This window comes from Cryptomeria japonica, chromosome 4, assembly GCF_030272615.1.
Source record: "Cryptomeria japonica chromosome 4, Sugi_1.0, whole genome shotgun sequence".
In the NCBI taxonomy this organism is placed as follows: domain Eukaryota; kingdom Viridiplantae; phylum Streptophyta; class Pinopsida; order Cupressales; family Cupressaceae; genus Cryptomeria; species Cryptomeria japonica.
In genome coordinates, this window is record NC_081408.1 from 664,567,547 (window position 1) to 664,593,392 (window position 25,846).

The 25,846-nt window shown below is 35.8% G+C and overlaps 1 protein-coding gene across 1 annotated transcript; it reads right to left on the reverse strand.

The window, feature by feature from the left end:
• Positions 1-240: 240 nt before the first annotated feature.
• Positions 241-25,273, reverse strand: LOC131875309 (pentatricopeptide repeat-containing protein DOT4, chloroplastic-like). Its single transcript, XM_059219389.1, has 3 exons — positions 24,803-25,273; positions 24,629-24,691; positions 241-621 (listed from the first exon to the last, which is right to left on the reverse strand). The coding sequence occupies exons 1-3, from the start codon at positions 25,271-25,273 to the stop codon at positions 241-243; spliced, it is 915 nt and encodes a 304-aa protein (XP_059075372.1).
• Positions 25,274-25,846: the final 573 nt, after the last annotated feature.

A 25,846-nucleotide genomic window follows, 5' to 3' on the forward strand; every position in this document is an offset into this window, starting at 1 on the left:
TTAAATTTGATATGGTTCCTTCTGGGGTAATTATTTCCCTAATTCTTCAATACTATCTTCACTGAATTCTGATTCATGATACAGATGTAGGTCTGCAATGTAGAATATAGGTGAAATACTCAAACTATTTGGTAGCTCCACTTCATATGCATTTCAAGAACTGAATTTCCTAAAGATCTTGCAAGGTCCAAACTTCCTCATCTGTAATTTGTTAAATGTTCCAACTGGAAACCTTTCTTTTCATAGATACACCATAACTTCATTGCCAACTTCAAATTCCTTATGACTTCTCTTTTCATCTGCTTTCTCCTTATACTTGATGTTCATATCCTCAAAATGTTTCTTAACCTTAGTATGCAAGGCCTTCATGTGATCTGCAAATTCTTCTACCTCTGCACTCTGCTTGTCTTCATTATTGATATCTCTCAATTCTAATATACCCCTAGGGTGTGCTTCAGTAACAATCTCAAATGGCATTCTTCCAGTAATCCTGTTCGTTGAATTATTGTAGGCAAACTCTGCTTGTGCAAGAATCAAATTCCAACTTCTGATTTTCCCTCCAACTAAGCATCTCAACAAATTTCCCAAGCTCCTATTTATTACTTTTTTTTGTTCATCAACCTGTGGGTAAAAAGTAGAACTGAACTCCAAATCTGTCTTCATCTTCTTCCAAAGTGTTCCTCACAAATAACCAACAAACTTTGTGTATTTGTCTGAAACTATGCTCTTAGGTAATCCATGTAATCTCACTACTTCCTTGAAAAATAAGATAGCTACATGCACTGCATTTGATGTCTTCTTACAAGGTATGAAATGATCCATCTTCAAGAATCTATCCACCATCACAAATATAGAATCATTTCCTCTATGTGTCTTAGGGAATCTAAGTATGAAATCCATGGTTATGTCTTCCTAAGGTCTCTCTGGTACTGCCAAAGGCTTATACAATCCCACATTTTGACTACCACCCTTTGCAACTTGAAAAACTCTATAACTTTGCACAAATTTCATAGCATCTTTATGAATCTAAGGCCAAAAGTAATGTTCACTCACCAATGCTACCGTTTTGTCAACACTAAATTGTCTAGCTAATCCTCCACTACACTTCTCCTTTATCAGATTCTTCCTCATAGAACTCTTAGGTATACACAACTGAACTCCTCTGAATAACAACCCATTCTGAATGAAATAATCCAACCATTTGCTTCTATCTACCATAACTGGTGCTCTACATGCTTTCCAAGGTTCTATAAAATCCGGGTCATCATCATACAAGGTCTTCAACTCTTCAAATCTTAATACTATCACTCTCATCTCTGTCAGCAAATTCCTCCTACTAAATGCATCAACAAATTTGTTTGACTTCCCATTTCTATGCTTGAACACAAAGGTGTAACTCTACAAGAATTCTACCCATCTCATATGTCTCTGATTCAACTTACTCTGACTGTTCAAATACTTCAAGGCTTGATGATTAGTATATAACACAAACTCCTTAGGTAGCAGGTAATGTATCCACTTCTTCAAGGCTTGAACTATGACATAAAATTCTTGATCATACACTAAATATCTCCTCCTGGCACCATTCAACTTCTCACTAAAATAAGCTACTGCTCTCCCTTCTTGACTTAACATGGCTCCAATTGAATTCGGACTTGCATCACAGTTCACTTGAAATACTTTATTGAAATCTAGTAAAGCAAACACATGCTGTTCAGTCACTTTATGCTTAAACAATTCAAAACTTTTATTTTCTCCAATTGTCCACTTGAAATCCTTCTTATCTCCTCTCATTGTCTCAATCATAGGGCTACAAATTAAACTGAAATTTCTAATAAATTTCCGAAAGAAACTAGCCAATTGATGAAATGATATTACCTCTACAATACTTTTTGGTGTAGGCCATCCAACAATTTCTCTTACCTTCTCAGGGTCCACCTTCAATCCATCCATAGATATCACAAATCCCAAATAGACTAACTCTTCTTTCATGAAAGTACACTTCCTAATATTTATTAGCAACTTCTCTTCTCTTAACCTCTGCAAAACTTTTCTCAAATGCAACAAATGCTCCTCTTTTGTCTTACTGAAAATCAAAATGTCATCTAAATATACAATAACAAACTTACCCAAGAATTTCTTCAATACCTCTTTCATCAACTTCATGAAAGTACTCGGTGCATTAGTCAACCCAAAAGGCATCACCAACGATTCGTACAATCCTTCATTTGTCTTGAATGTTATCTTCCACTCATCTCTTTCTCTAATTCTGATATGATGATATCCACTCTTCAAGTCTATCTTTGTGTAGTATTTGGCTCCACTCAAACAGTCCATCATGTCATCCATCTTAGGCAAAGGAAATCGGTACATCACTGTGATCTTTTTTATTGCTTTGGAATCAGTACACATCCTCCATTCTCCATTCTTCTTAGGTGGTAACATTGCTGGTACTGCATAGGGACTCAAAATTTCTCTAATCAAACCTTTCTTCAATAATTCTTGCACTTGCCTATTCAACTCTTCATTCTCTGTCGGTGTTATCCAGTGTGTAGCTTTGTTAGGAAAACTAGCTCTGGGAATTAGGTCCATGCAATGACTGATACTCCTCATAGGTGGTAATCCATCAGGCACATTATCGAAAATGATGTCTTCATACTCTGTTAGCAACTCTTTTATCTCCTTCTGTTCTTCTTCTTCGAGTTCTAGATTCTCAATCCTCTTAGGAACTAAGGCAAAACACACTTTCTCATGTCTCACTCCATCCTAGAATTTCCTTCCATCCACCAAATAAATTCTAGCATTCGTACAGACTTTACTCTTCAAGGCCTCCTCCAAGGGTAACAAGGTTTGTTTCATCCCATTTGCTACAATAGTGTATATGTTCTTTCTCCCATCATGTATTGGTAATCTATCAAACTGCCAAGGTCTACCCAACAAAAGGTGACACATATCCATAGGCATAATATCACACAAAACTTCATCATGATAATTTCCAATTTTCAATTTCACCAAATATTTCTCACTTACTAACAACTTATGATCATCCTGAATCCATGCTATCTGATAAGGCTTAGGGTGTTTCAATCTTTCCAACTTCAATTTATTCACCATTTCTTCTGAAATAACATTATCCGAACTACCACTATCAATAACTACTTTACATCACTTACTGGATACCTTACATTTGGTCTTGAACAAATTTCGCCTTTTCAAGGGTTCTTCATCCTCTTCGGTATGATACAAATCTCTCCCCATCATCAACAGTTCTCCATCTTCCGGTTTGTTAGCTGATCCGATGGGGCTTTCTTCTATCAGGTATATTCTTCCAATATTCTTTGTCTTCTTACTTTCTAAAGCACGATGTCCTTCTCCTCCACACTTAAAGAAAGTACCTCTAAACACTCTCTTATCTTGTCTTCTATCATCTTTTGCAAAACCCTCATTCCGATAGCCATCAGGTAATCAGCTAGCATTAACTTCAATTTCAACTTGGCAACCATCCTCCCCCATGATTTGATCTTCTCATTACCTCTTCTCTATCTATCAACTTGCAAATGTTCCCACCTGATGCAGGAGCATCGATCTAGTTCTTACTAGTTGAGGTAGTTTTCAATGGAATTGCTTGAGATCATGACATTTCTTCGTGTTTGAGTGTTTAGCATTGTGGTTTTGGGTTTATTCCCTTATGTTCATGGTCTTTGTCATGCTTGAGTTTCATGGAATTTGGATTTAATCCTGGTGAGTTATCGATTCTGGTATTTGCCTAGTTGATATGTTCTTATCGGTTATTCTGGCAGTGTGTTGAGCGAATTTGGATCGGGTTGCGGTTGATCTCCATGACTTGTGGATCGTGGATTTATGTTTCTTGTGCCATGTCTGATATTGTCAGAGGACTGTGCATTGTTTTATGCATTTTGGAAGTTGTTCTTAGTGATTTGAGGTGACATGTTACCATTGCACATTTCATGAATCGATTGGTCTCTGGGCTGACTTGATTAAGTTGTTATTATTTATGGACACTATAAATGGAGGTTTGTGAATCATTTGAGAGGACAAAGAAGTTAGAATATTGAAGGCAGAGTTTAGAGATCGATTGAAGATGTCGATTCCGGAGATATTCTGGTTTGGGGAGACAAAAGTCGAGATGGTTGAAATCCAGATTAGTGCAGAATAGTGCAGACTATTACCAAAGACCCATTCATCGAGCAAAATATCTACGGATCTTAGATTTGTATATTGATTCCGAGGAGGCTGAGTCCGGATCAGTGCAGAACAATGGAAGTTGTTACCAGATGATGAATTGTTGAGAAGATGATCTACGGATCATAGATCTAAGTTGTAAGATTTGTTTTATAAACTTGGGCTCTAGTTCAACATGTGGCATATGTAATTCTTCAGGCTATAATAAGAATTTTTCACTTGGTTTACATGTTATGTATTATGTGTTGTTACCGGTTTTTCTTTTTACTATTTCTAGATAGTGTTGTATCACCGGTTACCAATATATTTTGCATGGTTTTTATGTTAGGTTGCAAGGATGGGTTGTCCTTCATTGGATCTCCCTACCTTGATTGCACCACCACCAAACAGATGCATGACCTTTCAACCAGGTATAGGCATATTTCACCTTGCTTTCTTCTGCGGTGTTCTCAAAATCAAAATACTTTTGCATCTCCGCGATCCAATCCATTAACTCATTTGAATCCAACTTACCATCATACTTTGGTGGGGTAAAATGAGGTTTGGTGTTCACCTTACTCAAAAGCCTCAAGAACCTCTCTTCATTTGGATTGATTGTCGGTGGGTTTGCTACTTGTTCTGCTGGTGATTCTTCTTCTTTATCTTTGCTCACATATTCAATGTGTTGGCCTCTTCTCTGGGCTATCTCAATGGCTTCTAACCAGGTGGCAATTCCACTCAACATTTCCATAATAGTAGGGTTTACATTCCCACATACTCCACCATTCCTATTTCCTCTTCACGCCATCTTCATGCCAGTCCTCTATAGCTGCAGGTTGGATCCATAGTCCACCACCCCACAACAAAATCTTCAAGACAACACAATCTCCAAAACAAAATCTCACTCTGATACCACTTGGTGCAATCACCAGTTAGGAGGGACCTCAAAGAGATCAATCTGGACCAGGTAGCAAGAGTAAATACAACATAAACAAGAGGATATGATGGAGGCAATGCAGAACTAAATGAATTAGATCATGAAAACTGATTACAAATAATCGGTAATATCTAGGATACAAGATTTGACTCACTAGCCTGCTACATACATGCTCAATTACATAATTAGTCAACTTTAGACCTCTAAATATTAAGACATGTCTTCTATGTTCTCTCTAATGAATTTTTATGCTAAATTACATTGATTTATATGGTCCAGAAGGATCCGAGTCAACCCAAGAGGGATCAAATGTTGAAGAACAAGATCAAACGTGTAAAACCACTAGATCAGCCTCCACCAAAGAGATTCCTCTAAAAAATCCAAAGGATGAAGTATGGATCAGAGGAAAGGTTAGTGACATGCTAAGGAACATTGAAATCAACAAACCAAAGCTCCTCAAAATACATAAAGGATCCACAAGATTCACTTACAACAAAATAGGTCCAAGCGGTTCCCGTGTTCTAAGCCAAAAAAACTGTCTCAAAATTCGGAAGCGGTAACTTGCTGGAAAATTATCCAAATGTCTTGTGGTTTAGGAATAAGGAAGATAATCATGTTCACAAGAAAAATCTAGCTGTACAAGGTCCGGTGAGAAAATTCAAGAAAATTCAGAAAGAAATGTTGAAACTGTAAAAACAGAAAAGAAACTGAAAAGAAATGTTTTTGGTTGATGCAAGATTGCCAAGAACCGGGGATGCCCCTACATCATAATCAAATATATGATGAACAAACCTATTGTCTTAGGAAGGCTTTCTAGATGGTTACTCTTGATGCATGAAATTTGATATCATAATCATAGATAAGCCAGGAAAAGAAAATGTTGTAGCTGACTTTTTGTCTAGACTAACAAGTAATGTAGAAGAACCTACCATTCATGACTCATTCCCAAATGAGTATCTATTTTCTATCAGTATCAATAGACCATGGTATGTAGACATTGCAAATTATTTGGTAGCAAGCAAAGTTCCTTCACACTTCTCACCCAAGGAAAAGAGGATGCTGATAGAAAGAAGTTTTCCATTCACATGGATATCGAGATGCTTGTTCTATATAGGTCTAGGCAATGTGATGAGAAGATGCATCAAAGAAGATGAAATATATGATATCCTCCATGCTTGCCATGATGATCCCTGTGGTAGCCATTTCATTGTTAAAAGAATAACAATGAAGATTCTGAATACAAGATATTATTGGCCTAGTCTCCATAATATGCTATGAGGTACACAAGGAAATATGACAAATGTCAAAGGATGGGGAGGCCAACAACATCTGATGAAATTTCCCTACATCCTCAAAGTGGTCTTTACCCCTTTTGACAAGTGGTGTATGGATTTATAGGACCTATTGATCCACCTTCTAATGGTAAGTCCTACATGTTGGTGTGCACTAATTGCCTAACTAAATGGGTTGAGGTTAAAGCCATGTAGCATGCGAGAGATAATAAAGTTGCAAAATTTTTATATGAGGAAATTTTCACCAGATATGGGGTGCCTAGAGAAATTGTCTTAGACCAAGGAACTCAGTTCACATCCAATCTAGTGGTAGCATTTGTAGAAGAAGTCTACCTCGTACCACCCACAATGCAATGGGCAAATAGAGGTTACTAACAAAGAAATTAAGGCCATTATCACCAAAATAGTGGCATTGCATAAGCGAGATTGGGAAATTTGCTTACCAAAAGCAATATGGGCTTATAGAATAGCATGGAAAACTATAACCAGATTCACCCCTTTTGAATTGGTATATGGAAAGACAACAATGATTCACATAGAATTTGAAATATTCAAGGATTTTGGGTGGTTAGATTATTTCTTGAAGCCATGGAATTGAAATTCACCTGCACTTTGAAGAATGACCAAGCAATGGTCAAGGGTTTAAGAATTAGGGTTATAAAACAATGAATTTTAGAGGTAATAGTGTTGCCTACAACAGAGGAGTTGTATCCTAAAGCGAATGATGCTCATACAATTAAAGTTAAACTTATAGAACATGGTGATCCACCATTGATAGTAACTAAAGAAGGAGCAAGAAAATTATATCTACCACTAGAATTGACTGCTAGGGCAATTTATGTCATTCAATAATTGAATTGTGAGGGTCGGCAATCTTAAGCTTCATTCGGTGCATTTTAAGCTCTTAAGTCATCTTGAACATAGGGAGTTGATGAATGTTACAAATTTCCTCTACAACATGTTGAAGCAGATGACATAAAAAGTTTAGAAGGTAATGTGAATTTTGTTTCTCATCATTGTTTGATTTATTTGTTGATAGAAATGAACCTAGAGGAAACAAACCCTAGGATGCCTTGGGATGAATTTTTGAAGATAACAAGGGCTAAACCAATCAACATAGAACTTGTAGTTATGGAGATAAAAGGAGCCTCTTCTTCTAGACCACCTCCCACTTAGTCCTTTAATGAAACCCCTGCTAAAGACACTACTTGTTCACCTAAACATAATGAGGAAACTGAGAATCCTAGTTCTACCCCTAAAGAAACTTGTGTGTCAACTACAACTATAGGAGTTAGGAACAAGAAAACAAAACCAGTTGAAAAGGAGAAAGAGAGTGGTAAAAACAAAATTAAGAATCCTAGACTCTTGTTCCTAATTATCCTAAGCTTCATAAATGAAAGGCCAGAGAACCTGTATATTTTGTAGCTAAGCTTCATAAATGAAAGGCCAGAGAACCTGTATATTCTGTAGCCACTAAGAATGTAAAAAAGGGCTACTAAACCAATAAAGAAACCTCAAAGAAATTAAAGAAGGCTGTTTAGAAACCTGTAAGGAGTAGCCACAAGATTAAGAAGATGTTTACAAGTAAAGGAAAACCAAATGAGGAAATTCTTATCCAGAGTACTGATACAAAAGAATCTCTATCTGATAAAGTGGAAGAGGAACTTCCTCATGAACAATCCCTATTGCTTCAAACACCTTCATCCCCATCATCATTTTCTCATCATACTGAAAAGGAAAAGGATGTTTAAAGGGGTCCATCAAAGAAAATAGAGGAAGTATCAATTCATTCTAGGGGAATACAAATTGACCTTAATATTGGTCCAAATACAGCGTTTAATCAGAAGAGAGATAGCCCCCAGAAAGACAAGGATGGGGAGAAACTAGCCAGTGGTTTAGAGAATCTTGTGACAGTAGTAGAGCAAGTGTTAGCTAGAAGAAAAGAAAAAAGGAATAAGTGGTAGTAGGGTAAGACAATTAGGTTAAGCATACATATGTTGCCTCCATTTTCATGGGCCTTGGTTGCATGGAACTATGGAAGTTAATGAAGGATAGAGAAAAATAATGGAAGGAATAAAATGAGTAATTGTAAAAGGAACTCAAGGAGAAGAATGTAAAAATAGATAGTTTGAAAGCTCAAATGGAAAAGGTAACCACTTTCGTCCCTTAACTAGTTCAATGCAGACCGCCACCTAGAGTTTATGCTTTATTTCCAAGGGAGCTATACCTTTCCTACAAATTGTCTAGGGAACTTTCAAGCTTAAATCCCTCTCTTATTAGTGATGGAATGATTAAAGAATAAGTATCTGGTAGAATATTGAGAGGGGGGGTGAATTAGTATATTGAAAAACTGATACAAAGTTCCCAAACTCAAATTCAATCACACAAAGTAAACATATCTCAGTCAAGATTAATATTCATAAGAATACTTGACATCAACTGGTTTGACTGTTATGACAACTTAATAGTAAACAAATTCAATCTTGTAAACATCAACAATGCTTAATCATAACTCAACATATTCATCTCTCAATGCTTCTAGTTATCATGCCTTATCAAAAGTTAATCAAATCAACAAATAATATCATAACCACAAAAACATTCACCACTTGACACAAATATTTATATGTGGAAAACCCAAATAGGTAAAAACCATGGTGAGATGAGACTCACAAGGATAGCTATTTGAACTCTTCTAAAGTTTGCTCTGTTAGGAGCCAAGCCTGTTAAAGCTTTACAATAAGTCCTGTTAAGAACTAATTTCGGTTAGGAATCACGCGGTTAAGGGAGTTACAAATATGCCTTGATGAAAAGCACAATACCCTATTAGGAGTAACCTCACTGGAGGATTTAAGAATACAATCTAATGGACCACCTTGTTAGAGCTTACCCAGTTAAGGGATTTCACTTCTGCTATAATTTTTAGAAAACAACAGGTTTTCTTGATCTGTCTGAATAGCACTACATTTGCTTGATCAGATCCTTTTAAGCTTAAATCTGTCTTCACTCAAAGTGTAGATGCATTCACTGGTTAGGCAACAACACACTCAACAGGCTTCTCCCAATCTTGCCAATAACCTTTACAAACAACTTCATCGACCTTAAATACAAATCAATTAGGTTGGTAACACAACAAAAACCTAATTCTCATCATCGAGATTACAAACAAGTCAGTACAATCTTGACCATTAGAAATCATGATAATATCTTCACATTCTTCAAGAAAATTCCAACCGCTCTATGATCACCACTCGATCGGACTTTGTAATTCATCACGCGTTGTGCATTATATGCAATCCACTTTTCTCCTTCCCTAGACAATAAATAAACATGCCAAAACAATTTGAACTTATCCTTATACAATGATCACATGTGTCTCCATCATTACCGCTCATTAGATAATAAACCAACAAACTTGATTAGTTAGGGTTTAACAACTGATAGGGTTTACTGATTACATTGCATAGAAAGGTTTAACCCTTTATACCGGTTTACCGGTTTAACTCACAACCTTAACATACCAGTTTACAACATCTTCCACAAATCTCTTCTTACCGGTTACTAGTCAATATCAAAAACAACAATATCAGCAATAACATGAATACCATTACCAGTTCAATTGACATCAATGACAACATATCATTAATGCAATCTATATGTGCCAACAATCTCCCCCTTTGGCATTGATGGCAATACAAATATCAACGCCTCTAATTGCTACTGAGATTGGTGAATAGGAATCCTGGTTTACATTACCAAGTATTCACCTTGACCTGTCTATCTTCAGCTTGCCACCAATTCACCTAATTAGACACATAATTCTTCTCCCCCTTTGAGAGCAATGCCAAAGTAAAAACATATAATTTTGCTCTCACTATGCATCAACATCATTCTACAACTTGATGCTCCCCCTGTGGAATGCATCCACTTCTTCATCAATCCATGTAAGATTCTACAAGTAATTCAGGGACTGATGCAATCATCATCATGCTCAACTAACTTCATGAAGAGGGACAACCCCCAATTGACTTCTAAGATACTAGAAAGTGGCCTTAGGTAGAGGTTTGGTAAAGATATTTGCAAGCTGCTCCTTGGTAGAAACATGCTCCAAGATAACATCTTTACTTTGAACTTTTTCCCTCAAGAAGTGATACTTCAATTCAATGTGTTTAGTCCTTGCATGCAAAACAAGATTTTTAGAAATGTTTGCTGCACTCATATTATCACACAAAATCTTTATTGGCTATGAGATTTTCATTTTCAAACCTTCCAAAATGTGCCTCATCCACATAGCTTGTGTGCAATTCATATAAGCTACTACATACTCAACTTCAACAGTATATTGTGAAGTACAACTCTGCTTTTTACTACTCCATGAAACTAGCCTTCCTCCTAGAAAGAATGCTCCACCGGTAGTACTCTTCTGGTCATCAATATTTCCTACCCAATCAGCATCTATGTATGCTTTCAAATCAAAATTTCCACCATATGGATACCATAACCCATAGTCAATAGTACCTTTCATATATCTAAAAATTCTTTTGGTTGCCATCAAATATGCCTCCTTTGGATTCTTCTAAAATCTAGCAACAATACTAATTGCATGGGCAATATTCGGTCGACTGTGAACAACATAGTGTAATTTGCCAATCATCGACTTGTATTCCTTTTCATCTACAAACTTAGATGCATCTTCCTTGGACAACTTACAACATGTAACCATTGGGGTTCCAACTGGTTTACATTCACTCATACCAAAAGTCTTCAAAACCTCTTTCACATACTTGGATTGAGTAATGAAAATACCATTCTTCATTTGTTGTATCTGTAAGCCTATGAAATTTTTTATTTCCTCTACTAATGACATCTCAAACTCATTCTTCATTTCATTTGCAAAACAATTACTCATGTCATCATTATCTCCAAATATAATGTTATCAAGAAATACTTCACTCACCAATATTTCATCTCCTTCAGGCTTGAGCTAAATGTTGTTGTCATCACTGGTTCTAGCAAATCCTATCCTCATCAGATGAGTATGAAGTCGTTCATACCATGCTTTGGGTGCCTGCTTTAATCCATAAAAATCTATATGCAATTTGCATACCATGTCTTCCTTATCTGTCAATGTATAAACATCAGGATTCTCTATATAAACCTCTTCTTCCAATATCCCATTCAAAAATGCAGACATAACATCCATCTGGTATACCTTGAACTTCTTATGAGCTGAAAATGCAAGTAAAGTTCTGACACCTTCTAGTCTTGCTACTAGTGCAAACGTTTCTCCATAATCTTTTCCTTCTTCTTGCGCATAACCTTTGCATACTAATCTTGCCTTGTTGCAAACTACAACACCATCTTCATTTAACTTGTTTCTAAACACCCATTTAGTACTTATAACATTCTTGTTTACCCGTCGGAGTACCAGGGTCCAAGTGTTGTTCTTCTCAATTTGATCCAACTCCTCCTCCATAGCTTTAACCCAATGATCATCACCAACTGCCTCCTTAGCACTTATAGGTTCAATGGTCGATATTGTAGACACCTAAAAATGGTCAATGCTTGCGAAGTCATACTTTAACATTTGCGCATTGCCTCATTTTAGGTTTTTTGCGTCGCATTAACATTTCTCCTATGTCACGCACTTGGTCTTTATCATTTGCAAACATCGAGTCATTCTTCTACATTCTTCATTTTGTCTCACTTTCAAATTTGGTCTTGTCGATAACAATCTTTAATCATGATTTTGGTCGATCTTGTCAATCTCTTATCAACTTGTCAATCTCGTCGTTTTACGATCGATTTGACATCGATCGTCATCCTTTTCAATCATGTCAATTTGAATCAATTTATCATTGTTCCTTGTCAATTGGCATATTTATCAATCAAATCATTTAATCAGAATCATGATCGATATCAATTATCTTCATCAAGACCTAATTGTCATTCTCGCATTTCTAATTCATCTTCTAGGGTTTCATGATTTAATCATTTAACCTTGTGTGTCATTTCTTCCTCTAGGATTAATAAATTACTTATTTATCCTAAGTCTACTCATTACAATTAAATCTTCATTTAATTGGCTAATTATTCCTCTTTGTGAATTAATTAATAAATGAAAAATTATTAATTAATTCACTAATTCCTAATTTCTAATTTTCATCAATTTCCTAATTTCTTAATTCCTCTTTTTCTAATTTTTCTAATTTCTTAATTCTTAATTTCAAATTCCTCCTATTTCTCTCCTAAATTCATGGGAATGACATAGAAATTTGTCATAATTTGTCATAATTGACAATCAATCAATTCTTGACATAGAAATTTGTCATAGAATTTGTCATAAATTGTCATAAATCCTTGCATAGCAATTTGCCATAAACATGTCATAATTTTGCTATTCTTGATTTGAATTTCCATTCGAATCACTGTCATGCTAATCTTGTCTTTTCTCCAATTTATCTATAAATTGGATGATTTTCTTCAATCAAATCCCTAGCCGCGAATTCCGATCAGACTATCGAACTTATGCTTCTAGTACTCTTGAGCTTTTCATCAAAGTCAATCTTGCTTTCAATTGTATGTGCACTTGTAGGTGAGATCCACAAATCCATTTGAAGAGGAAAGAAGAACAATGGAGCCGCATGGAAGAAGCATCCAAATTGTTATCTGGTTTGCATGATATTTGCTTTTGAATGCTTTGTTTTTATGTCTCTATTGAGTGTGCTTAGGATTAGATCATTGCAATGTGTGATTGAGCTAATAATGAATAATATGTCCTTTTATATATTGCTTTGATGATTCCTAATTCTGATGCTACAGATATCATGCAAGAGTTCTCTCTTATTCTCCTTCTACTTAGTACTCCAACATCCTTATCCCCAATAATCTGTTCAGGATTGTGATTCAGTCTCACATACCTAGGAATAACATGATCATTCTCTTTAGGTTCAAATTCTTCATTATCATCTTCTTCTAAATTTATTTGTTCCTGTTGAACAAGTACATCAGGATTTTCTTTACCAGTTTCTGATTTAACAGTTTCAGGTTCCAAAATAAAAATGCAAGGATCTTCATCCTTCTTCTCTGAACTAGTTCCTTCTAAAACTTCAAGACATTCATCTACATGAACATCAGCACTCTCAACAATTTTCTGTGTCTGGTTGTTGAAGCATTTATAGGCCTTACTCTTGGTCGAATAGCCAAGAAATATGCCTTCATCACTCTTAGCTTCAAACTTTCTTATGTAATCACCTCTTTTAATAAAACATTTGCTTCCAAATATCTTAAAATATCTAACATCAGGTGATCTACCATACCAATATTCATAAGGGGTCTTGTCCTTACCTCTTTTCACCAGAACTCAGTTCATTGTGTAGACAGTTATACTTACAACTTCTTTCCAAAATGTTTTTGCTACACCTCCTTGTATCAACATAGTCTAAGCAGCTTCAACCATTGATCGATTGTTTCTCTCTGGTGTACCATTCTATTGTGGTGTTCTTGGTGCTACTGCTTGATACCATTCTCATCATAGTACTTAGTGAATTCCTCATAAGTAAATTCATTGCCTTGATCTATTCTCAGACATTTTATCTTTTTGCCACTCTCTTACTCAGCTAAGGCCCTGAATGCCTTGAATTTATCAAAAGCTTCATTCTTATCCTTCAAGAATGTGACCCACATCATCCTTGAATAATCATCAGTGAATAGCATGAAATATCTATCACCTTAAATTCTTCTTGTTCTTATTGGTCCACATAGATCTGTATGAACCAAATCTAACAAGTGCTCCGCTGACACTTGCTCTTGAAAGTTGAAGAAGTCATCTTTCCTAACTGACATTCTTTACAAAGAGAATTAACCAGCTTGTCTAGCTGAGGTAGACATCTTACTGTCTTAGACTTGCTTACTTTAACAATATTGTCAAAATTTATATGACAAAATTTCCTATGCCAAAGCCAACTATCATCTATTTTTGCAATCAAACAGTTGCTAACTTTAGGATTAAGATGAAATAGATTACCTTTGGTCTATTTCCCGGTTGCAATCAATTCACCTTTGTTGTCAAAGATTTTGCACATACCATTTCTAAAATCAAGTGGGTATCCCCTGTCGTTAAGTTGTGCCATACTCAAAAGATTGTGCTTTAGGCCTTCAACCCAGTAGACATCATCAGCACTTCTCTTCCCATTAAGAGAAATAACTCCCTTACCTTTAACCATACAGGGTGAGTCATTTCCAAATCTGACAACACTGCCATTAAATTCCTTTAGGGAAAGAAATTTGCTCCGATCACCAGTCGTGATGTGAACAACCACTATCAATGATCCAATCATCAGAGTTATCCATCCTAGATACTAGTGCCTTCTGATCTGATATTTCTTTCTTAATAGCTACAAACACAATATCTCACTAGCATCATCATTAGATTCTTCATCAGTAATACCACTGTCAATAGCTACAAGACAATCTCTCTTGCCTTTACCCTTATACTTCTTAAATTTGTCTTTCTTGTATTCATTTTCACCATTAGGGCAATTAGCTGCTATATGACCAATCTGTTGGCATTATACACTCATATGAGAATAGTTGGTGTTGTCATTGATGGCAACCATCTGGCAACCTTTTGGCACTCATCTGGTAAGCCACCAGCAGTTATCGGCACCGACATAGACACTTACATACACTAACAGACACTTCACTAGTAGCGGCAATAATGCATATCGGCACCCTAGCCGACAGGGAATAAACTTTTGTAAAGCCAACATGGCATATTGTAAAAGACATATATATCTATGAGATCTTATAGGTCATTTGAAGTAGTAGGTAGTAAGGTGATATAATTGACAGCATAGGTTTTGGTAATGGAATGAGCTTAAACTAGTACTGAACCTGGCATAGTTGATGCTATTTTGAAGTAGTACATTGTATTGGATTTCATAATCCACTTTTGTAGTTAGTGTGACTCTTATTGAGCAGTGTGCTCTAGGTAGTTGGCCTTCCTGCATGTGCAGGCCCCTCATTGTAAGTAATATTTATTCATTGGCCAGTGAGTGAATATTGTGGGTCACAAATCCCACCAAGGTTTTTCCCACACCAGGTTTCCTCATTAAACATCTTGTGTTATGGTGTGTTTTCTATGGTGTCTTTATTGTTCATGTTTACTGCATTAATTCTTATTTATTGGTACACTATTTTGGGATGCAAAGTTCTTAATAAGTTTAAATATTTTGCTAGCCAATTAGAAACTGATTCACCCCCCCTCTCAGTATCTTTGGGACTATCATTAATGCTAACAATTGGTATCAGAGCCTGGTCCTCTATTTTCAAAAGCCTAATAGCTTGAGGAAGATTCTGACACAGGTACAGATGGAGAACTTAAGAAAACACTTGGAAGGAGCTCTTGTAGATTATGATACAGAGAATCTGAAGAATATCAAACTTGAAGATGATCTAAGGATTGCACAGGAATTCATTCAAGGACTTCAAGAGAATCTTACTATAGCTCGAAATAAAGAATGAAATGCAAGATATGACTATGAGGTTTTGTAAAGACATTGAAGATAGAAAGAAGAATGAAGATGACTTGAATAGGAGACTCAATGATGCTGGAAATGAAAATCTAAGACTCAGTCATGAAAATGATATGTTGAAGACAGATCTGATTCACATGCAACATGATAAAACTAAACTTATGAAACAAAAGGGAATTCTAGAAAATGAGTTGGCTACTGGAAATAAACACAAAGAGAAATTCAAGAAAAGTTCATAGGAACTTGATGATATGCTGAAAAGTCAGAAACCAAATGGAGATACTAATGGACTTGGATTTGAAGTTGGAGAAAGTTCCAGTATTGCAAATGATCATGATCATAGTAAACCGGTAAGACAACCTAATGCTTACAAGTTTAATGGCAAATGTTTCAATTGCAACAAGTATGGTCATATAGCAAAACAATGTAGATTTAGATACAATCAGAACATTAATGCACCCACTGGTCAATGTTCCAAATGCAACAAAGTTGGTCATAATTCATAAAACTGCAGAATGAATGTGAAATGTTATGTTTGTGGAAGATATGGGCACTTATCTAATCAATGTAGAACACAAACCGACGTAGGATATGGAAAAGATATTTAGAAGAATAATGTGACTCGTTATGCTTGTAACAAGATTGGACATATTGCAAAATTTTGTAGAAGTAAGACTTCATAGGCAAATAATAAAGGATCCCGTTTGAAAGGCAAAGAAAAGGTAGATGAGGTAAAGCAAGAATTTTCAAAACAATGGATTAGGAAGATAGATTAGAATGTTGATGAGACTATTTCTTCATCAGTAGAATAGAGTAACCCTCCACCGACAAAATATTCTTCATCCAACTGAGAAGTAACCCTTTGGGGGTATTGTAGAAAACTAAAAATCATGCAAATTACCCTCAGTCGATGGTGAGAAGATAGATTTCTTCTTTACCGGCAGATGTGTTAAGTTTTAACCTAACCGACAAGCATTTAATGTGGTTGTTGAAATAAATTTCATTATAAATCATCAGATTTCCCTCATTTTTGATTCACCAAGCATTCAAATCAGCAGATAGCACGAAAAAGAGCTAAGACATTCAAGGCAAAGGTGTGAAGCGATTTCTTTCAAGCATTCAGATATTGTCAGGCAGCTAAAGGTATTTTTCAAATGGCTTCTTCTTCTGCTCCCAAATTTATTGCGAACCTACTATCGTGGAAAACATAAAATGCCCTAGGCCGGTGTTTAAGATAATTCCCAAAGTAGCTAAGCAAGATGATTCCATAGGTTCTTTTTCAAAAATTCCTAAAGGTGTAGCTTATGTTGAAGACCCTAGGATTTATATTCATTGCAACATTGAAGAATTAGGTTCTGAGGAGTTGTAAAGAATGTTTAGAACGGTAATTTGTGATGAAAATGGTACTATTAAACTTGAACACAAGATTGTGGAGACCTTAGGCTTTGTTGAAATATTGAATATCCCTGAATTTATGGAAGTAGTGAGAATTGTCCTAAGTAGGGCACATGGAGAATTTATATGGTTGGATTCAGTCTGCAAATTTACCCGACAAGCAATTAGGGCAGTAACTGGTTTACCCTCAACTGGCAGCAGACTAGACAAAACAAAGAAAGTTCCTAACAACAAAGTAATGACCCTAACTGGAGCAACATCTGACACCATATCACTAAGAGTGAATGACATCAAAGACATCAATGTGAGATTCATAAGTATGGTTTTAGGTTACAAGACTACTCATGCAAACAAACTTAATTCAGTTTCTAGTCTTTGCATTAATAGTGCTTATGAAATGTCAACAACAGTGCAATGATTAATGTATGTGAATGGCTGAAGGATGAACTCATTGATAATTTGAAAAATATTAAAGGAGATAAGAAAGGGACATTTCGCTTTGGTAATCTTTTAGTATGCTTAATGTTGTATTTCACTAAGGAAATCCCTGGTATAGGACAAAAAGACTTTGGATATGACATACAAGTAGGAAAACAATTACAGGAAGCTTTCACCAGCATGGGTACTGCAAAGGATAACAACAAAACTGAATACTTTAAAGCTTTTCAAGCCAAAATGAAAACCAGAGAAAGACTACCATAGAGTGTAGTGGACAAATATAACAAAGACATCCATTTTGTAATAAAAAAGGATGAGACATGGATGAAAGTTGTACTTCCTAGGACTATATGGGTAACTGAAATGGGTTATGAGGTAGATCTCAACATTATTGAGACATATGCAAAAGCTTTGTTAGATGCACCAAGAGAACCAATTGAACAAGTTTTTTGTAGTGCTGAAACTATTGAGAGTGGTGTGAAAATAGTGAAACAAAGGAAGAAAAGAAGGTACAAGAAATCAAAGAAAATGTTATGAACATTACTAGTATAATGGCTAGTGAGCTAGAAGGACTGCAACCAGAGGCACACATTTCACCAGTTCGCACATCTTCTGACAGTGAGATACCAGCTTAATGTTTAATTAGGGATGCATCAAAGAAGGTACAGGAAATCAAAGAAAATGTTATGAACATTACTGGTATAACGGCTAGTGAGCTAGAAGGACTGCAAGCAGAGGCACACATTTCACCAGTTCACACATCTTCTGACAGTGAGATACTAGCTGATTTCAAAAGAGTTGAGAGGAAGAGAAAACCTTCATTGGTACCCTCTCCTTCACCCAAAAGAGCAAGGACCTTGAGGAAGAAACAACAAGCAGTAAGGCAATCGACTAAGAAACTAACTCCCAAGAAGAAACACAAACCGATTATACCTTCATTGGATAATTTGTTAAATGAAATAACTGATGATGGTAATTTGGCTAATGTGAGTAAATTGTATAACACATTCAAAGATTCAGACAAGGAAATCATTGAAAATAGTATAATTTTACATCTGGATATATACAAGAAAGTTTTAATTGAAGTAGTGGATGATTTGCCCAATGAACTATATAGAAGGTTAGATGCAAAGAGGATTGCAGTGATGGAATTGGACAAGAAAATTAAAGTTGAAAAACTTAGAGCTGTACATCTGGTTAACTCAAAAGAGGAAATTGATGACCTGATTTGTGAGGCTAATAGATCCATTTTTGGTAGTGGTCATCGGCAAGTAATTCTGATGGCAGGTAGAGTAAATGAGATTGTAGAGAAAACTGCTGATAAATGGGATATCTTTTTTGTGGAAAAAGAGAAATGAGAGGAAATGAACAGGCCAAAGAAAACATTCAAGGTATATCAGAAGGATAAGGACAAGGGGAAAAGTAAAGTTGGTGGAATACCGAACATCAAGATAACTAATAATTTGCCACCACCTTTGGATACTGCACCAGTATATACAGTTGATCCATCGGTTACTGACAGTGAAGGTATCAAATATGATGACACTAATCCTGAATCTGAAATACTATTCACCATGAATGTGAATACTCAAGAAGTGAATATTGTTGTGGATAAGGATAGTATAGAGGTTAAGGATGATAATGTTGACAATGACAACATTACTGAGCAACCGGTAGAGACTGTTGAGGTCAAGATTCCAACAGAGCAATCATTACAAATAGAGAAACCATTGGATATTGGGAAGAATACTGAAAGTATAGATGCTGGCACAGAGAAATCTAATGAGACTGGAAATCGACAGTTGAGCATACAAAGAAACCTATAGAAGCAGAGGTACATATTGAAGCAGAGAAACTGACAATCACCAAGACACCTAAACAATCAGACAAACGCTTACTGGTTGAAATGCAAAATCAGACTGATCCACTGGAGGATAACACAGGAAAAATAGTTACAAATGTTGGAGGCATAGAGGTAATTAATGTAATAGGTCAGACATCTGACACTTCCAAGTGAATTCAGACCTACTAATGTAACAGAGGTACTCCTGGATTCAATCAAGAAGATAATAGACTGTAATGCATTGGCCTACAAGGCAATTGATGACACCATACCAATTCTTAAATTGATTGCACCAAAATGCAATATAGATCATGTAAAATATTCTTTAGGTAAATTGGACACATTGTCCAAATTCATTACTAACAATGTAATAATGGTTGATAAGGTGAATGAGGACACCTTCAAAGAGAAAGTTGAAAAGGAGAAGGATAAATTATTTGAGGACACAATTAAGAAATGCATAGAACGCATAAATATAATATTACCGACACCGAACACTACAATTTTGGAATACAAAGAGCTCTACAGAGAAACATGCAAACCACATCTTTTGACACAGGACATAGAAGAGGAGATAAGCAGAGTACAGAAAGAAATAGATGACATAGTTGATAACATAATTGGTTCATCCAAACCTATATCAGTTATTGAGAAGGAAATAACAGGTTTTGAGGATAAATTGGAGAAATTTGAGAAAGAGAAGGCAAGGATTAAGGCTAATGCTAGAGAACTTAAGTATAAACTTGGTCCTAAGTTGGACAATCTAATCTCTCTAAGAAATGAAATCCCTAAGGCATTACTTCAAGGAGAACGATCACCGGAAGAGCACATGCATCATCTCACCAGCACGATTCAACAGACTAAGGCAACCCTGAATGACAACAATAGATTCATGCAGAGTCTTAATTTGGTTTTGGTAGATATATTTCAGATTGTAACCAACCGGTTACAAACTTTGAGGTGAAATTTTTACACTCGTTTGACAATTTTTGACAACATTTGTCATTGATGTCAAAGGGGGAGTAGTGGATAGAGAAAAATAATTATTCAGAAGAGATCACTTGGTCAGGGGGAGCACATCTTTTTGGTAACTTTTTGGACTTCAGTTTTGGAACAGTTTTTGGATTTTTCTCATGAGTGTTGCCATCAATGCCAAAGGGGGATATTGTTGTCATTCTACACTCTTATGAGAATAGTTGGTGTTGTCATTGATGGAAACCATCTGGAAACCTTCTGGCACTCATTTGGTAAGCCAATAGTAGTTACCGGCACTAGCATAGACATCTACATACACCGACAGACACTTCACCGACAGCGGCAACAATGCATACCTACACCCAAGCCGACAGGGAATAAACTTTTGTTTATTGTATTTAAATGTAATTGTCTTTTGTAAAGCCAACATGGCATATTGTAAAAGACTTATATATATCTATGAGATCTTATAGGTCATTTGAAGTAGTAGGTAGTAAGGTGATATAATTGACAACATAGGTTTTGGTAATGGAATGAGCTTAAACCGGTATTGAACCTGGCATAGTTGATGCTATTTTGAAGCAGTATAATGTATTGGATTTTGTAATCCACTTTTGTAGTCAGTGTGACTCTTATTGAGCAGTGTGCTCTAAGCAGTTGGTCTTCTTGCATGTGCAGGCCCATTGGCCAGTGAGTGAATATTGTGGGTCACAAATCCCACTAAGGTTTTTCTTACACCGGGTTTCCTCATTAAACATCTTGTGTTATGGTGTGTTTTCTATGCTATTTTTATTGTTCTTGTTTACTGCATTAATTCTTATTTACCGGTACACTGTTTTGGGATGAAAAGTTCTTAATAAGTTTAAATATTTTTCTAATCAGTTAGATACTGATTCACCCCCCCTCTCAGTATCTTTGGGACTGTCATTAATCCTAACACAATCTTGTTGCATGCAAAATATTTTAAAGGTAGCTTACCTTTATATTTACCAGTGCCTCTAGGCAGTCATTTTGCCAACAATGCTTCAAGTTCCACTAAGTTGTCTTCATCATCAGCATCTCTGCTGGATCTAGATTCATAACCATGGCCGATATCTCTACTTCTTCTCACAGATGGGTTAGAGACAGAAGCTCTGAATGCAGATTCTAATTTCTGTACACTACCATCATAGTCATTTAGTTCAAAAGCAGTAAGTTTTCAAATAATAGAATCAAGAGTTACCTTAGTCTTGTCAATGGATTTCAGCTCCTGAATAGCTGCAACTTGAATAGCATAGACCAGTAGCAGGGTTCTCAATACCTTACTAATTACTGTGGCATCTTCCACTTTCCCTCCTACACTCTTTTTTTCACCAACCATCTCTTTAATCCCTTGACCATACTACTGGATATTCTCACCTTCAGACATTCTCATGTCACTAAACTTTCCTCTTAAACTCTCCTCTTTGGCAATCTTAACATGTTCATCACTGCTATAAATCTCTTCAATTTTTTGCCACACTTCATGTGCAATTTCAAGACCATGAACATCTACATAATCAGCATCAAATAGGGAACTGATAATAGCCTCTAATGCTTGGTGATTTTCTTGTTGTTCTTTCTTCTGATCATTAGTCAGGATTCCAGTAGGTGTAATATACTTAGCTCCTATATGATCCCAATACTGAATACCAAGACTCTTAATGTAAATCTTCATTCCATCACTCCATATTCTATAATTATCTTTGTTGAAAATCGAACCTTCTTTCTTCATCGTGATATACAAAATATTTTACTCAAGTTATTAGGCTTTTAGATTAAAGAGGACCTAAGATGCTCTGGTACCAATTGATGGTATGATGAAAAATAAGTATCTGGTAGAATACTAAGAGCGGGGGGGGGGGGGGGGTGAATCAGTATACTAAAAAACTAATAGAAAGTTCCCAAACTCAGATTCAATCACACAATGTAAACATATCTCAGTCAAGATCAATATTCATAAGAATACTTGACATCAACCTGTTTGACTGTTATGACAACTTAATAGTAAATAACTTGTTGGTAAACAGATTTGTTGCTTTAAGAAACTTTCTTGAAAAACTCTGTTTTGCCCTGTAATTAGCAACAAAGCATTCACAGCAGTTGAAGAATCACAAAAACAAAAGAATGGTAATTCTTCTCTGCATTTGAGAGGGGCAGCTCCCTCGTATAATGGGGGTATTTGGATTTTTCGAAAATTTAAAGAATGAACAATAAAGAAAGATTGAATGCCATACAAGGTATGAATCTAGTTTAAAATAAATTCCATATAATCAAGTTTGAGATACCACAACTTGAAATAACCTTCTTCACATTCAATGTTAAAGGGAAAGCATTAGGTAATCATCAATTAAACATAAGAAAATTGATAATAACCCATGAGAATAAGTTGAACACACATCCAAATTGATCTCTATTGCTTAATTGCTTGAATAATACTATCCAAGTCTCTTATACAAAGCTTGTGAAAAAGTGGAATCCCCTACATTGAATAATAATGAGGTATATATAGGTGAAGTCGTAACCACCTAAGGTAACTACCCTAACCACCTTTATAACTACTTTATAACTTCCTCAACTACTTGAAATAACTTCCTCAACTTTGGAAGAAATAACTACTTAGAAAAACTACCCAAAATGAGAACTTAGGATAACTACCTCATCCAATGCTTAGAAAAACTACCCCTTACAAATAAGTTAGGATTGACCTAACTTTCACAAAAGAAAAGCCCAAATTCTAACTTTAATTACAATAAGTGACTTAGGTCACTTTTACAAAGATCAACTTGAAACATTAAAACATTAAAGTTAGGACCAATGTAAGGCACTTATCCATCTTCATCTTCTTTATTGATCTTCGTGACCGTCTCATCATCTATTCATCATTATTGACATCAAAAAGTAGTTTTCGCCAACAAATATTCTTCAAGTACATATGTGCTTCAACTATCCCATTAAGCATCTTTTGCTTCCATGAATACACCTTCCAAAAACCAAGGAGTCTTGCATCAATGTGACTAACTTATTTCAAAATATTGCATATTTTGTTCACATTTCCCCATAACGATCTTAACATGACATTAAAGCGAGAAGAGTTGAATGTATTCTCTAAATGATAAATTTATATACATCTATACATTCTTTGTCACATTCTGTCAATACTTCCTGCACTTCTCTTTATCTCCACATCAGCAAGATTCCGGGAATTGACTTTGGGATTTTTTTTTAAATATCTTCTCATAAGCTTTTAAATTCATTCTAATAAGTCTTTTGTGTGCAACCTGTTATTATTTCATTTTCCTCCATGAGATGACATGTTTTGGAGGCATTTGTCAAATGGATCTTTTTCTATGCAAATTCTTTCACGGCTTGTCCGGTGTACTTCAGTGGGTGTCCATACCATGAGCATGAAATAATGTTTCTCTCAAGCATCCTTTTGAATAATTCATGATGCCATGTCTATGTTTGTCATGCTACACACATGTCAACCAATGCCTCTCCTTTACTTTGTATTCTTGGGTGACAATGTTGATTGCTAGGACATAGTTAAAACTAACATCTTTCATAGGCAATTTAAGGAGTATTGGCAATGTTTCACTCTTTGTTCTCCCTCTTCATCGACGTTATGGTATGTGTGAGAATCTTTACTTTGGCAACCTAGGAAGAGTTACCAACTTGTTGACAAAACCAATATGCCACCTTGAAACCTTTTCTTCACCTTGTCTATACTTACATTCTTTCCTTGTGCTATTACAAAACTCGAGTTTTAACAAAGGCAAAAGGATGCTAGCAGAGGTTACAGAATTTGTCTTTACACCCACCAATTGCATCGACTTGAAAATTTCTAAAGACTTTCTTTTAACAAACCGATTTGTGCATATCCTGCAATCTTTGGTTGTCATGAGACCACATTTCTTTGATGTTTTTCCTTTGAAGATGCTTTAGTGCATGACCATACATTGCTATGAAGACGTGAAGAGCCCTACGAAATGATTGGGAAATGCGACATTACCTCTGCAAATTGCATTTGTTTGAAAGTTTTGAAATCTTTTTCAACATCTCCATTTTGCGCATTCTACAACTCAAACAACTCATTCATTTTTTTTAATATTCTTCCACACTTTGCATTAATATCGGCCAAGGTAATAGCAACTAAGTCATTCAATGATGGACGTTCACAGCCTACTCTGAACCTTAACACTGGCGTAGAGGAACGCTGGCAGAAGTTGTTGAATTTGGGCTTTACACCTAAAAATTGCATATGCTTGAATATCTCCAAAGCTTTATCAACAAACCCATTCTGTGCATATCCAGCGACAATTGCAATCCATGAAACCACATCTTGTTGAGGTATACTGTCAAACAATTCATGTGCCTTTTGTAGATTTCCACATTTTGCATACATGTCTATCAAGGCTGTCACAACTATAACATCTGAAGAAAATCCGTCTTCAAACACTTTTCGATGGATTTTCATACCCTCGTCCAAGGCTCCCATTTTGGCGCACGCAGGGAGGATGCTGGAAAAGGTTGCTGAGTTGAGCTCTACATCTGCCAACTGCATTTTCTTAAAAATCTCTAAAAAGTTTTCCACAAGGCTATTTTGTTCATATGCAACAATCATAGCAGTCCATGAGACCACACTTCGTTGAGTCATTTTGATGGGTGAACGTAACCTGTTCAAAAGCTTCCATTTTGCGCAGGTAGAGAGGATGGAGACAAAGATTGTAGAGCTCGGCTTCGCAACTGTCACTTTAAATTTTCTTGATGGTTACCAAGTTGGTTTTAATGAGTGCATGTAGTTTCAAAGCAATATAAGAATCAGTTATGATAACTAACTCTTCCTTGAAAAATGCATATGTGCTTTTAGAAGCTTGCACAACTTTTCTCAATCATGGATGAAATAATAATGACCTTTTCGCTTAAGAATGCATCGGCTCTTTGGCAACTTGATAAAATTGTCAATAAATGAGCTAGAATAACTAACTTTGAGAGTGCATCGGTGTTTTTCTATACTTTGCAAAGTTGGCAATCTTACAAATATTACTTCATTTATCATCCACATCTTCAGTCAATTAGTGACTTTTGAAAGTGCTACAACTTGCCAATGATATTAATGAGTTGATATGTTGGTAACTTTGGAATATTGAGAATTTTTTTAAGTGAAACTTTGAAAATATGTCTCATATAAGTATATTGGCTTCTTTAAATAAACCAACTTGCCGATGAA

Excerpts from the sequence above, each read along its gene's own strand:
- LOC131875309 (XM_059219389.1), bottom strand. The coding sequence starts at position 25,273 with ATGACTCAACGAAGTGTGGTCTCATGGACTGCTATGATTGTTGCATAT. Across the intron at positions 24,692-24,802 it reads CGCCAGTGTTAAGGTTCAGA|AATGCGCAAAATGGAGATGT; the intron begins GTAGGCTGTGAA and ends TTTGAGTTGTAG. Across the intron at positions 622-24,628 it reads AACAAATGCAATTTGCAGAG|GTTGATGAACAAAAAAAAGT; the intron begins GTAATGTCGCAT and ends TTTTACCCACAG.